The 15,805-nt window shown below is 38.1% G+C and overlaps 1 protein-coding gene across 1 annotated transcript in view; it reads right to left on the bottom strand.

Moving 5' to 3' along the window:
* The window catches only part of thsd7ab (thrombospondin, type I, domain containing 7Ab), a 192,998-nt gene that overhangs the window by 107,465 nt on the left and 69,728 nt on the right, over nucleotides 1-15,805 (bottom strand). Inside the window, exons 3-4 of the mRNA XM_063485184.1 lie at nucleotides 5,882-6,130; nucleotides 4,497-4,681 (exon numbers count right to left, since the gene is read on the bottom strand). Of these exons, the coding sequence (XP_063341254.1) occupies nucleotides 4,497-4,681; nucleotides 5,882-6,130 (434 nt within the window). The remainder of the gene's footprint in view (nucleotides 1-4,496; nucleotides 4,682-5,881; nucleotides 6,131-15,805) is intronic.

Below are 15,805 nucleotides of genomic sequence, written 5' to 3'. Positions count from 1 at the left end.
CCATGTGAGCCAGTAGTTTGAGAGATATGAGTAATGCTCATATTATTTCTTTTTAACTTCCTCCAGCTGGTTGCAAAAGAAGATCATCTCTCCCTTTTTGACACCAGTTGCAATTGAGCATCTCACTTCCTCCTAAACTTTGTCACTTGCTCTCGTGTGATCAGCATGGTTGAGCTCCATAAGCTTAGTTTCAACTAATGTCTTTAACACCTTCCTTAAGAGGGCAGCTTTGACTCTAAGCTGGCTTGACGAGTGTCAGAAATGGAGGCCTTTACACTTGTGTCCACCGACAAGTCAAAGCAGGTCACAGGACCAGACAAATCCCTGATCTAAAGGGAGAGGCAGCCAGTAAAAGGCTGTATAAAATGTTTATGTTGACGAGCTGGCGATATAGCCACCGTGTGATATCTGAAGACAGAAAATGAAAAGAAAATATTACAACAGCTATTAATAAAAATAAAACATTGTGGCATATATTTGGACGTGAACCGAGTCAACATGTTGGCTGCTGCAAGCACATGATATGCAATTATCTGCTACCAACCCACCAAGGGCCTGCAGCTCTTATACACTGTGTGTGGGGATTGGAGGATGCAAGAGTGTCACGTAACAGTGCTTGATCAAATCTATTTGAGTTACCCTTGAGAATTGGACTGATTTGTTTCAGGCTGTGTGATGGTGTAGTATCTGATGTATGCAGCTGTGGCTACGCTATAGAGGAAAGATGGTCGACAGCCTCCCGAGATCAATATGTGCTCTTGACAAAATTAGATTTCTTTGACAAATTATCTATATAAGGTTCGCATAATTGAAGAGCAGGCCACAAAAACAACACAACAAAATAAAAACACTTGAAAGGGTAGCGAAAGACAGAGTAGTGGGTTATTGCTAAAGAGTTAATTTAAATAACTTTACTGCACACAGATTAAACATGCAGTGTAATAAAGCTTGCAAATGTACACCAAGTCTAAACCTCAGCTTGGTGCATAAAAGAGTAAGCATGTTTCTAATAATCAATTTTTCTAACTGGTTTCAAGTAGAAAAACCATTCAAAGACCTGCAGAAAATCTGGATTTTGAATCTGACCAACAAGTTGGAAGTTTCTGCATGACAGCCACAGTATATGCAGAGTGTCATTATAAAAACATACTTATGTTCTCATCCAGTGATCAGATACCACAACAGAACTGTCATGATACTGTGTGGCATAGAGTACAAGCTTTATAACGTCATACTTTTCATGGAAATGGAGAGTCATTTACATACTGTAGCACTTCTCTCATCCCACTTACCACTCAAAGTGCTTTACACAACAGGACACATTTACCTTCACATAGTGCTTTATGCTATGCACTCTAAGCACTTTATTGATCCAACACCCACAACTACAGCCAATTTGAAAACAGCCATTAATTAAAAAGGATGTTCTTGAACTGTGGGATGAAATCTCACCAGGCACACCGAAAACATGTAAATTCCAGTCTGAACCTTCTTGCTTACAGTGCCAACCACTGCATGGAGGTGCAAGGCATTATGCTGCTATTTTAATATTCCTCTTGTAGTATCCTTAGACTTAAATTGTACTATGCACTATACTCATATTACACTAAAGTACTGTAGATTTTATCTATAAAAACAACCTCTTCAAGCTTCAATGAAATGTTAGGACTTCAAGCAACATGATTTTGCTAAGATGAGTTATGGAAGGACTCAAGCTACAAAATGAAACAGAGCTTTAACTGAAATGAAAAAGAAAATTAGAACGTCAGTGATGTAATAACTCACCCACCTCATGGTCCATCGCAATTCACAGGTTCTTGTAATGTTTGAAGCACAGAAAGTAAGTTATGCTTTGCTGTCATTTGTTGGCTGTAATGAACAAACTAATGAGAATTAAAATCCACTGAGAAGGCTCCGTTTTATCCAGGGGAATTAATGCTGTTTCATTCAAATCTGACCAGTCTTCTAGAAGGAAAAGTCCCTATTAAAATGATGAATATGACCTTGACCCTGAGGACAGTTTGGTGAAGACCCATGAGGTTAACGTTATATGCATATTTCACTAAAATCTGACCAGTGCTAGAGTACTGTGTTTGAGTAATAGCAATTCTTTTGATTTGTTGAGGGAAAGAAGGATGATGGACACCACACCTTTGCATAAGCTCGTAACACTACACAAAAATACAGCATTTTTAGCATTCTGCTGTATTCACAAATAACAATAAATTGCAGTTCTGAAGTCATGTTTGCAATGTTTTAACAGTATGCAGAGAAAAGCTATGTTACTGGCTATGACTACATATCAAGTCAATGTAGATTTTTAAAAAATGCTTTGAAGAGCATGAAAATGAAGTGAAGGTCCATATTCACAAGATAAAACCTACAGAATCTTGAAGAAAAAAGGAGCTGGTTCTATTAATAAACATACAGAGATGCAGCAAGAAAGATATATATTTTTTGCCTCCCATTCTGTGTGAAAATGACAGAGAAAAATGGAGAAAAATTGAGTTGCTGCTCTGTCAGATGAGTCAGAGGCTGAGCTGTGACACAGACAAACTCTGTGCACCGTCATGGGCTGTTGATTCCAGTATATGTCTGTACAGTTGATTCAGACAACAGACAAAAAAAAGGTTGAAGACTGAATGACTCACTGGCCTCAAAGAGGAAACCTTACACATTGATACAAAAACTGGACTTTGACAAGAACATAAAATATGATAAAGAGCATTTTTTATTAACAATTTGACTTTTTCTCTGCAGTTCCGAGAGTCCTAATCCAATGTTAGTGATGTCTTCTTTTTCTAAATCCTAAAGCTCACTCTTTGAAAGTCACTGGGACTGTCTTTATGTAATACAGGGGCACGTCCCCCTTCAGAGACCAAAACAGTCAATCCACCACATCCCACATTATTCAGTAAATCAGTAAGAGTCTTGAGGTTAACACATTCCAGAGTAACTCCTTAGAGCAGCAGTCCCCAACCTTTTTTGCGCCACGGACCGGTTTATGCCCGACAATATTTTCACGGACCGGCCTTTAAGGTGTCGCGGATAAATACAACAAAATAAAACTAGTACCGGTACTGAAAAAAAGAAGATTTATTCATAACACACGTGAAAAGACCCAGGAAAACCGAGTTAACGATAAAAACGATAACAAAATAACGCTGAAAACCGATAAAAACCCTGAAAACCATACATTTCACACCTGAGCCTCAACTCTCGCAGCCCGGTACCAAACGACTCACGGACCGGTACCGGTCCGAGGCCCGGGGGTTGGGGACCGCTGCCTTAGAGCATTCAGGTTCGTATACTTAGATTTGCGGTATTTACCCCTTTTCAGTTACTGTTACATTTTACTGTTACACTTTATTTGTTTTGCTTTCTGTCCTTTATGAGTCGCTACATACTAGCATCAAGTGCAGCTCAGCTGGCAGGATTGCAGAGAAGAAAGCTTTTAGTCTGTGGAGGTGTGCATAATTTTGAATTTGTGGGTGAAGAGGACATGAACAACATCACAGTCAAATCATGTTGTAGCTGGATGATAGTAAGTATCTGACACTTGTAAAGAGATCTACTTCATATTTTAAGAAGCACTTGCTAGGTAAGAAGGTCTACAACACTGGTGGCCCATTAAAGTGGAGAATCATAGAAATGCTACAGCTCCAACTTTTATTTCAGCTTAAAAAAAAAAGCTGTGCTGAGAGACATGCTAAAATGCTTGTTGCTGGTTGTATGTGAAGAAAAGGCTACCAGTATTAACAAGCTGTGAAATGAGGTAAAGTCACTACATTCTGAAGTGGATGTACAGCAGACTACACAAACTCTATAAAATATAACCAACAAGCACAAGTGGTAACACTTTAACTGTAACTGTAACTTTTAATGGCAACAATCATGGTCTCAGTCACTAGGATGAGTCTTTTTGAATGCACTATGAGGACAATTTCGTAAGACGTGGTCCCAAAGGACGGTAAGGCTCAGCTCAAGGCTTCATGCTGGGACTTCAGTAACCAGTGTGTGAGGTCACAGTGACCAAGCCCATCTTTTATACCCCACATTTCAAGAGCCACTGAGCTAAGGGAACATTAACATCTCAAAAAACTGTCAGTAGCCCACTGTGACTGAATGAACATAACAAAAAGCAGAAATTCTTCATAATTTTACTGAAAATTGGCATCTTTCACGCAAACTATGGGCAAACACGGTAATCTGCTAGCAACAATAGCAAGTAACTAGGTGAAATTATGACTAATTTCACTTCCAGCAATCATTTTCTAAATGGTCAGTACCTGATCAATTACAACTAACTCTAGGCTAGCGATGATACAAATCGGGCCCGAAATCAGGTACTGAAGGATGCAACCATCAGCCATCAAATTAGATTACACATTTTAAAATTTCTAAATCATACAGTATATGACATCTTGATATCAGGTACTAACTCAAAAGTTAATATACATACACAACAGGGTCTTTAGGAATACTGTTGACTTTACCTTTGTCCTTTTCTCGAAGGTCATTGAGGTATTTTAGAAGCTCAGCGTTGGCCTGAACACAGTACACTTCTCTCGTCTGTAAGCCTCCTCCACAAAGCCCTGTCAGGTTGCTACGTCGACGGTCTTGTTGGCTCAGCAATGTGTCAACCCGACAGTCGCTCCACTCTGTGGTTCTCCAGGTGTAACTACAAGGTGAACATAGAACATGGAACGATGGGCAACAGTGAGAGAACCAACCATGCGAGTAATGCATGTAATGTAATGCAAAATAAGCGTATTTACAATCTTGCAGAAATCACTTTACAACATAAATATGCACTCGATGTCTATAACCAATGTAGTCTACACTCCTCAGTTTACTATGCAGCCTATACAAGGATGTGAAGCAGCATTTTATAGCTGTGTCTCTGAAAACCTACTAGATGTTCAGACACATCAGTGTCAAGGTTGGACAATAATAAGTTGCTTAATAAACTGTTGAAATAATGTAAATAAATTTGTTGAATGTGGCTAACACTAACATTGCTTGCACTAGCAGCTTTCTTTCTTGTGGTTCTGTATTGATCAAGTCAAGAGATTAAACTTTGATACAGTCTGTTTGATAAAGCCTGCTTGTTTACAACTTGTCAGAGAAAGAAAAGAGTGCTGTCCTCTGCGGTCCTCTTTGAAACAAGAGGTAACAGGCATGTATATTTGTAAATTAATAAGGAATAAAAAGTTTGTCTAGCTGACCACTGTTTCTGGGGTCAACTCGCAGATGAAGCCACCATTTAATTGTCTAGTCGGCTAGTTGTACATATCCCCAACAGAAACATCCGGGATGGGATTAGGATCACACACAATTATGAGTTGATATATGCTGAACCATCTGTGAGAATGCTTTTAATGGTTTAATGTATGAGTGTGTGTAATTTTCTGGAATTAGAATATCCTTACAGTCTCCATCCATTTGTCTTTACTTTGTGTCTGGCACCAGCCCAAGCACTTAAACTAATCTATCCCAATATGGTGTCTCACTTACACACATATACGCAAATAAACACACAGGCCACCCAGAAGAGCAAATTAGCTGGGTGGTGTGTGTAAAGGGAACTCAGCAGGAAGCGTGTGTTGTCTCAGTCAGGTTGAATACCAAACACTTTGGGTTTGCTGTATTTGTGCCTGAGCCTTATATGAATCCCTGCAGTCTTTCTTAACCATGCTATAACTAAAGAGGTGGGCATCATCACAACATCACATGCAGTTCTATCCCTGTGAAACATGAGCTCCTGTTGTGTACCATGCTATGAATTCCACATCTACACTTTACTCAATTTTTTTTTAAGTCCCTGCTCACTCCCACCTGTGCTCCCTGCATCTCTTCCCTATCATCAGGAGTGACTCACGTAGCACAGGGTGGTATGGATTCACCCTGAGGTTCACAAGACTCAAACTCCTCCAGGGGTGGGCACTCCGCCCCCTCGCCCACGGGGAACTGGAGCACCTGTCTGGTCCGAGTCCGATTGCCTCTGGGAGATTCAGGGTTCATGCAGGTTTTGGTGCAGGGGCTCCAAATGGTCCAGTCGGTAAGCTTGCAGTCCTTGGGGAGAACGCATGACTGGATGGTCAGTGGAAGGTCCCTTGTTAAGCACATGCTGGGAAAGGATAAAGAGGAATGACATGAAATCTTAGTGATATCATAAGAACATTAATGCAATATAAATTTGGACTGTTGGTTGAAAAGAAAATTTTTTTATTTATAGCTCCGACAAAACTACAAATAAAATAGAGAATATGCTACACTTGTAATTAAGCCCTTTAACCAGTCAACCAGCCAACCGACCGACCCCTGATCCAATTACGCTTTCATAGGATGAATGACGGGGTAAGCCCTGGGTAGGCTATCACTCAGACTCTAAATCCAAATGTTCAAAATAACTACAAAAATTAGTAATCTAAGTAATATAAATTCATGTTTTTATTTCAGAATTGTAACTCAATAGTTTTAATAACCTGAACTAGTCAAAGGTCCAAAAGTATACAATGTCTATCTATAGTTTACACTATTATTCCCATTATTTCTCTTGCGACATGAAAATCATGGAACTGAAATAGCAAATAAACTCATCTCAAATGCGTTCTGGCATACAGGGTTGTTCGGTTTAGATCAGTTGCTCAGGTTGTGTTTTGTTTATCTTTTTGTTAGTTTGCTGATGCTGTGACACCATGAGTGCAGAGGGTTACTGTGTCCATAACTGTCAGTGATTACCACAGACAGAGGTTATAAAATTGTAACTGTCTAAAGTGATAGCATTACAAAAAACCGACATTAAATTAAATAATAACTGAATTTTCAGAACAGAGACTTCCAGATATTTTTCTTTTTATCACTTAAAAGAAAAATAGTTAAATTCACGTAATACTTTAAATAAAATAGCATGTGATCCAAATGTTTAAATCTGAAAACATTTGGAACCTCTGCATATATTGCAGTGGTTGCTGGTCAAATGGCCATGAACACATGAGCACATGCAACCAAATGCTCAGGCCACAGACTGCTCTAAACACTCAATTTGAGACAGTTTTTTTTCCTACTTTTGGCTCTGTGTGATGCTAATGAGAGACGATAACCCTAATCTCTGGCTGTGCGTGAAGAAGCCCACCCACCTGCTATTCAAACCTTTTGTTTGCAAGGGGCAACAGCTTGTTTCAGAGAGAGGTTGAACTGAGAGGATGTAGGAAATATAAGATAGAGAATGATTACTTTGAATTGTGCAAAGCTAAGCTAGAAGAGTCAAAGGAAAATAGACGGAACTGAAAATGAGTATGGAAGATCCTGCTTAAGTTGTTCATTGTTTTTTTTTTCAGAAAAAGAAAGAAAAAGGAAAATTATAAGAATTGTGAATGGATATTATAAGTCAAGAGCAGGGTAATCAGTTTTTGGATACAGGCCCACATTTAGCATACAGATACAGCATTCGTGGTAAGAAAGCCTCTAGAATAGAATAGAATAATCCTTTAACTGTCCCACAAGGGGAAATTTGGGTGTAACAGCAGCAAGAAAGACACATATACAAACAAACAGTACACAAGACACAGAACAGAAACATACACAATTTTTACATATTTACATCAAGGACAATGGTTACCAAAAACAGAGTACTGTACCGTTACTAAATTAAATACAATTAAATGAAGTTAAGAGGCAAACCCTGGTTATAGTGTGAATCGGTTGATAAAATAGTGCAAGTTACAGCGCTGATGTAAACCTCTATGTTTGTTGGGAGCAGTTCTGATTGTACAGTCTGACAGCTGCAGGGAGGAAGGACCTGCGGAAACGCTCCTTCATGCATCGAGGATGCAGCAGTCTGTCACTGAAGGAGCTCTGCAGTTACATATATTAGTCAGAATATCATGTGTTAAAATGTTTTTCTTAATAAAAAATACCAGATATCAGCATTGTTGAAAACTGCCTGTAGATTCACTGACTTAATGAATCCACTTAACATTTCACTATTCTACTTCTTCATCCAAGTCATGCGGTGTATAGCTTGCTGATGCCTCATTACAATGGCACTAAAGTTTTCAGCAAGCTCTCAATTCTATTTTAATGTCAATGTGCCAAGTTGCCTATTGGTGTAAGACTTTGCATCGACATGTGTGACACCACACATGAAGCTTTGAACCCTCCGCCCTTAACTGTCATTAGCTTCTCATTAGCATACACACTGCATAATCAGTTTCACATTAAGAGTAAAAAAGGAATGATATGGCACGGTGTGTGTACCAATAAGTGTCAAGTGTTAAGACAGCCAAAACAACCTCTGATCAATCGCTCACAAACATCTTTTGATCATCTAAACAGTATTTAGACGTAATGAATAACCCGTCCTCTTTGGGTCCCTTCCGAATCATTAGAAATTTGCTCTAACTAAAGCCGACTGCTTTCTGGTACTTGTTCTCGATGTCTCTCCCCTTGAGGCAAAGCAGCTGACGAGCTATTAGTGCTAATTACAGCTCTGCTTCATTTAGAAACCTCTCATTTAGACGTTGCCACCACACTTCACCTCCAGCAACTCAGACTTTTGGTATAAATCAGGAAATGTATGAGCTCAGTTGTGCTGTGTCTTTTTTTCTTTTAACTCCTGTGTCTTCACAGATTAAAACACCTCTGCAGTCTTTGAAGTGCTACTGGAGCGACACTGTGAAAAATCTTAGTTCTGTTTTTCTGCCAAACACGCTTGGTGTGCCGGCTCATCTTGCTTGGGAGGAAAACAATGAGGAATTTAAACAGTGAATGTGGCGCACAGAGGGTGATGGCTCGATTTCCTGTCTCAGATGGAACTTCTTGTGTTTTTAAAAAGCCCCCTAATGCAGCCAGTGACCCATTTTCTCAGCAACTGGATCCTTTGAGTCGTTGCCGTTTGTTGTGTGCATGCCCGAGCATTTTTGTGGAGATTTCAAAGTTGCGAAAAGAAGTCATTATTTCTTCATCTCAGTCATTCAGACAGAATGAGGACACAATCAGATTCTATTTAAATAAGTAAGATGACGTCTGAAAAATGCTCATTCTTAAGCATGTAGGTTTAATACATCTACTTTCAGTAATGGACTCTAACAGCTTCCAGACAAGATGCAGGCAGACAGAAAGTCTGCATACTGTAATTCAACACCTGTACACACTTGTTATTTGAAAGTCATTGATTAAAGCAGAGTTCCTCTCAAATGACCAAAAAATATAATTGATGTTGATCAAAATGATTAAAGCAGCCTTTTTTTTAATAAAAGAAAAATATCTGAGGGATAGATGTGGTCTCAAAAAATAAAATTAGTCGATCCCTGTACGACCTTCCCCATATGGAAAAGAAATAGAAAAAACTTATAAAAGACTTGCATAAGATGTGGCCTACTTCATATAGTGAATCATATAAGGCTTATATGATTTACTCATGAAAGTGGCCACTTTCTCATTACTTTCATATATTGTTTTAGTAAGTATCCAAAACATACAAGTTTCATTTATATAATTTTTCAAGGGATCTTATATCTGTTTTCACTCTTGTATGCTTTTCATACAAGTTTCACACAAGACAGATACAAACTTTATAAGATTTATATATATATCTTTTCCATATGGGTCTGCATCAAAGTAAGTAAGAAACAAGCCCAAACAACAGGACAGCAGTACAAGTTATAAGGAAACTGGCTGTTTAGGATGAGTTGTGAGCAACAGAGAAAGAAGCGACTCACTGACAGATGTTCATCAAACGAAATTGGAAATGAAGTGAGCAAGATGTTTGGAGAGCACCCGGTCCGCAGATGACTGTTTTTTTTTTTGCTGCACTGGGAAGTTTGTTCCACTTTTTTTTCTTTTTTTTCCGCAAGTGGCAAAAACAACTATGAATATTTTAGAACAAGAAATAAACAAGTCAAGGATTAATATTTATGTTCCTAAGGGCATGTGAGTTGTTTTCACGGCTCCTTTGAAATATTTGATCCCAGTTAGTGCTGAGAGCTTGGCGCAAACAAAGCATTAATGAATAGATTTAGTACATAATTGATTAAATCTTAGAGTACAAGTGGCGTGTGACTGAAATGTGATATGAATAGAGGCGGGCTCTTTTGGCACTGTCACCAAATCCTTCTAAGAGATCAGAGCCGTCGCAAAAGCCCCAAGTACAAGTTTGAAGGGAGCAGTGATGACATTTTAACTTAATGTCAGTCAAGGAACAGAAAGCGAGAGGATGGATCCAAAGAAGCTCTTTAAAAGAATAATTGATTACTTTACATTCACTTAATAAAGACATCAAAGGTTTACACCAATACATGTTACAGAGACTTATTGACACCTGTTTGGCGTTTTACAAGTCTCACAGGCGTAATTTGCAACTTACACTAAACTGTTCAGACTGCATGCACCACATCCTCGGATCTGTAAGATCTTAGTGAGCACAACCTTTGAAGAGTCAATAAAATATACCCTGTTTATAAAATACCAAAGTTAGTACACGAGCAATGAAACTTTGTTTCTTGCTTTCATGCTGACTTTACGCTGAACAACTTCTATATGTAATTTTTGTGTTGCTGATAATGACAGTAAAGTTGTAGGGCATCCTTGTTATCTTGAACACTGGGTGTAAAGTTTTTGTGAATTTTGTCATCTGTATTAAGTTAGTCTGTATGTTTTCTGTCTTGACTATGCAAATAGTGATGGTCAAGCACTTGAATATTGTCAGCAGCTATTTCAGCAAGAAACATTTGGGCAAATAATGGCAGCTGTGGTCAAAGGGTTGTTCCTTTTACACTCTGTTTTTTTTTTTTTGGTATGTTTTCACCATGGGCGGCTAGGAAGAAGGTAGAGGTTGGTTGAGTACCAATTTGAAGGTGGTTTGATCCTCTACTCTGCATGTCAAATTATCCTTGGGCAAGATACTAAACCCACAGCTGCTCCCATTGGAGTGTGAGCGGCAAATGTTAGAGTCAAAGTGCTTAGGCATAGAGAAAAAATGTTATTTCATTTCTATATTGAGATGGATCTTCATTTATTTAGTCAATATTACTATATTTTTACTTTAGCTGTAATTATCAAGACAGCAGAAAAGCAAAACTGTGTGTTACTATTTCCACGCATTCTTATACGTAAAAAAAATGTCGTGGAAAGATGAAAGTATTCGAACCAGGTAGGAAGGCATTACGACCACAGTCAGACAGCAGGCTTTCAATAGCCTCTTGGTGGTATTTACATTCGGTGAATGGGCTGTACTTTACTTTGCATCCATTCACACATACATTTATGCAGCACTTTTCATACTATACAAACAACCAGTCTGCAATTTGTGAAAAAGTGAGAGCTGTGGAGAACTCAAAAAAGATCAGGAGCCTCAGTAGAACATGTAGACTATGGAGGCTACTACTGTGTTGTTAGTCATTGCTGCTGTCAATCTAAAGTTTCCAGAATAGTTACATTTTTTTAACTAGAAGTTAAAGTTTGGAACTTGAACTTAACTGTTAGATTGGAAAAACCATTAAAAAAATGTGTGTAACAATCTAAGTAATTTAATTATTTAATAATAATTTCCTATTATTCTATCCCACATGGGAAGCAACAAAACGACAATACAAAAGGTTAAACACTATTATAACATGCCAGAAATCACTTACCCTTTCACATACTCTAGCAAGATTTTAGTCCTTCAATATCTAATATAAAATAACCTCCAAATGCAACTAAATTAACTGAAAAATATAATACAGTATATTCTAGTCTGCTTTGATGATAGCCTTCTTTTTACCACTATTTCCAGGATTTTTTTTCTTTTGTGAGGGTGCTTCATAACATGATAATCTGCTGAATCCATTTCATTTTTCTCTTACTTAGCTAGCTGCAGTTCTCACTAAAATAGCCCATTGTGCTTGGTAGCATATTGAAAGCTATCCATGGATCGTTGTAGATCTATAGCCATGGTAAAAAGAAAGCAGTAAGGTTTTAAATATCAGGACATAATAGAAATAATCAGATTCTTAACGGGCCTTAACAAATTCAACCACAGATAACAACATATTACTCCATGTCATTATTTATTTACCAAAAATTGAACCAACAGGCAGAAGCAGTGTAAAAGTATATTGAAAGTATTGAAATATAATAACAATATAAGTTTTGGCAGTCTGAATCATAACACCATGCCACGAAGGAAAGACATCGCCAATGATTGTGAATGATCTTCAGCAATGATTTTGTTGGTGCCCATCAATCTGGCAAGGATTATAAAACCATTTCTCATTCTTCAATGAGAAAGATTATTCATAAATCCAAAAAATTAAAGGCTGTTTCCAATTTTGGCAGGATTGGATGCCCTAGGAAAATTCAACCCAAGGTCAGAGCATGCAATGCTAAGAGAAATAGCAGAAAACCCAAGAGCCACATCTCAGACTCTAAAGGCCTCACTTAGCACGTTATTCATGATAGTGCAACTAGAAAAAGGCGTGTGTCTTATTTGGAAGAGTTGCCAGGAGAAAGCCTCTTCTCTCTAAAAATAACATGGCAGCCTGGCTTAGTTTTGTAAAATTGCATCTGAACCAACCACAAGACTTTGCCAACAATGTCTTTGGACTGATAAGACCAATGTGGACATGTTTGGCCATAATGCAGAGTACCATTTGTGAAGAAAACTAAACACAGCATATTAGCACAACCACCTCACACCAACTGTCATACACTGTGGTGGAGGGGTAATGATTTAGCTTATAAAAGAGGTCCACACCAACTCAATGACTGCAATTATTTTGCAGTCACTGAGTCAACTGCGAACTCTATATACTCCTATGTATACTATGAATACTTCTATGTAAATTGTCTCTGACACCTAAAGTGTGGCAGAAACAGGAAAATGATCTCAAGCACACAGGCAAAATCACAAAAAAAGAATAGAATCAAGATGTTGCAATGGCCCAAAGTTCAGACTGTAACCTGACTGAAATGATTTGGAGAAACTTTAATAGTGTTGTACATAAATAAATGCCCGCAAACCTCAATGAACTGCAGCAACGCTATGTACTTTAAGTTATTGCTGCTAAAAGTGGTTGTACTAGTTATTGAATCACACACTGCTTCTGCATTTTGGTTTAAGAGTTAAATACATTTTGAAACCATGAAATATATCATGTGATGTTATTTATCTGTGGTTGTATTTACCTAATTTTACATCCCGGTAAAGACTAAATATTTTTTATTCATGTCCTGACATGTAAATATTAGAAAGGACAGAAGATGTACTCTCTTTTTTTAGTTTTTTACTTTTTTTTGTACCATTATTGTATTTCCAGATTAGCTTAGCCGCTGAAAGCCTAAGCTAATCTTGGCTTGCAGTATGAACTGTTTCCACTTGCAGTGGAAAAGCAGCTCCATCACATAGCTGTCAAAGTAGCGTTAAGCATTTTGAAGCATAAGTAAATTATGTCCCCACTCAGGATAAAAATAAGTAAGCATTGGAAAAGATGTGTAGACCAGATGGGAAAAACCAGAAAATCTCACCTAGCATACAACACTTGTCTTATCCAGGACACAAAACTAGACTGATGGATGCATCGGACTAATTTGGGGGTTCAGTATTTTGCCCAAGGACATTTGTGAAGCACATAAGCCGGGGACCTTCCGGTAACCTACTCTAAAACTTTAGCCACTTGGCTTTTTCATTTCGGTAAAGCAATGCAACCATATCTGATCTTCGCAGGATACAAAATGTATGCAACTGTAAATGAGCTCATTAGAGATAATGAGTCATATTAGCCAGTCAGAAAAATAGTTTCTCCCCAACAGAGTCTGTGGGAGGGACATTAGACTTTAGCACCGCCTAAAATTTACTGGGGAACAATATGTCTGATGTGTACTTAATGAATTTAAGTTTGGAGAACAGCATACTGCTAGAGTATCTCAGTGGTAATTAATCATGTTTAAAAAGATACTGTACTGTGAAAGGTTTCTGTTAGCAATGCCCTTCTATCAAATACGGTGATCTCTAGCAGAGAGGGGAGTAAATGTTTGATGGGCATTTCAGGCAGGAACTAGAGTGAGTGAGATGGAGCTGAGAGCTATTTGATCTATCTTATTTTGAGTCAGACAGTGTAGCTCACAGCTATAATGTCAGGGCAAAAGATTAGATTCCCCATCGGCTTAGCAGTATAAGTGGAAGCACTCGTACAGTTAAACCATGTATTTTGGGTAAAAGTACCCACTGAAGGTGTAATTTAGTGACCTACTTGAATAGTAATTTGTTTGATGTGGTTCCAATTTTTCACTTTATGATATTGCTTTACAATTACTGACTTCTTTTATCTCCCACTCATAATGGATGTCTCTCAAACCAGTTTCTTTATCTATATCTTTAGAGGTTTCTTTTAGTAACTTGACTCTTAAATCACACATAATGACACTAGATTATCCACTTGTCTGTTATGTGAACATGCCGTGTTGTTCTGCCGTTCACTCTTAAGCATAAAAAGATTTCCATTTGCAGTAATTGCCCCGACCCCTACTATGTGCATAATTGGAAACCTGGACGTGGGGAGAGGAGCAGCAACAAGACAAGAACAGAACAGAGCAGGAGCATGCATGACAACAGATCTGACACTGATGATGGAACGTTATGAAACAGCACAAAAAGGAGGACCTGGAATGAAGGTGGGTTGCAAAGCAGCTTGGAGTATGCAGCAGGCTAACGCAGCTTAAATAGAGTGTCTTTATAATAACTGTACCTGAGCCTGGATTGTCTGAACTAAAATATATTAAAATGGAATTAAAAACAATTAGGTTAGTACAAGAAAATGATGTTTTGGGTTATAATGCAATATCTTTCACCTAGAGCTGGGCGATAGAACGATAACGATATGTATTGCGAAATAACTTTTCCTCGATAGAAAAATTAAACTATTGCGATAGGCCTCATCTCTCTTGTCCTCTTAAAAAAAAGAAGAACAGTCAATCCAAATTAAGTAGCGCAGAGCCGAACCAATCACAGCCGCAGCGTCACGTCACGTGACTTGTTACGTACAGCACAAGTGCCAAGCCGCACATGTGTATTTGTTTGGGAAGCAGCTGCCAGCCGCCGTGCCGCCCGGGTAATGGAGGAAATGAGTTTGCCAACTAGAGAAAAATCAACCGAGAGCGTGACTGAAGGTTACCGAAGAGAAAACAGATGATGGTTCCAATGTCGAACGGAAGGGCCATAGAAGTTCCGTAGTGTGAAGGTATTTCAGCTATTTGAAGTCTGACAAAAAACAGAGTAGCGCGCACTGTAAATTGTGCCGAAAGCAAGTCTGGAAATACAATAAACCGGTGCATGCTCAATCTCTGACTGAAAGCGCTAATTCGTCATTCGGCTTTTGTCAGACTAAAGTCACTGTTAAAACTGTTTGAAAAGCTAAGCTATACAACAAGGAGAGATTGAGAATTTCCTTTTAGTTCTCAGTTTGATATTGACAAAAGTTAGTCAATTTTGTCTGTTCTTCTGTAAAACAAACTAAGATTTATTTTTAGAATTAAAATTTTGTTTCTAAGTGGAATTGACAATTTAGTAGTTTGTTTTGTTTGTTCTATTTTGAAACTTAAATGCTTTAGCGGCTGCCTTTTGTGTAGTTTGCAATATTTGCCTTTATTTATCTGAAACTGAAGTCTCACGTTCCTTAAGTACATCTACCCTGTTGAACTTATTATGGGAAATAAATATTTAAATCAAAACAAGCTGCTGATTATTTCACATTTTACTTGTGAGCAACGGCACATTTAAATCTTACAAATATAGTTATTTGGCTTATATCGTGATATATATCGT

Source organism: Pelmatolapia mariae, linkage group LG10_11, assembly GCF_036321145.2.
Source record: "Pelmatolapia mariae isolate MD_Pm_ZW linkage group LG10_11, Pm_UMD_F_2, whole genome shotgun sequence".
Taxonomy (NCBI): domain Eukaryota; kingdom Metazoa; phylum Chordata; class Actinopteri; order Cichliformes; family Cichlidae; genus Pelmatolapia; species Pelmatolapia mariae.
This window is presented reverse-complemented; position numbering and strand designations above follow the sequence as displayed.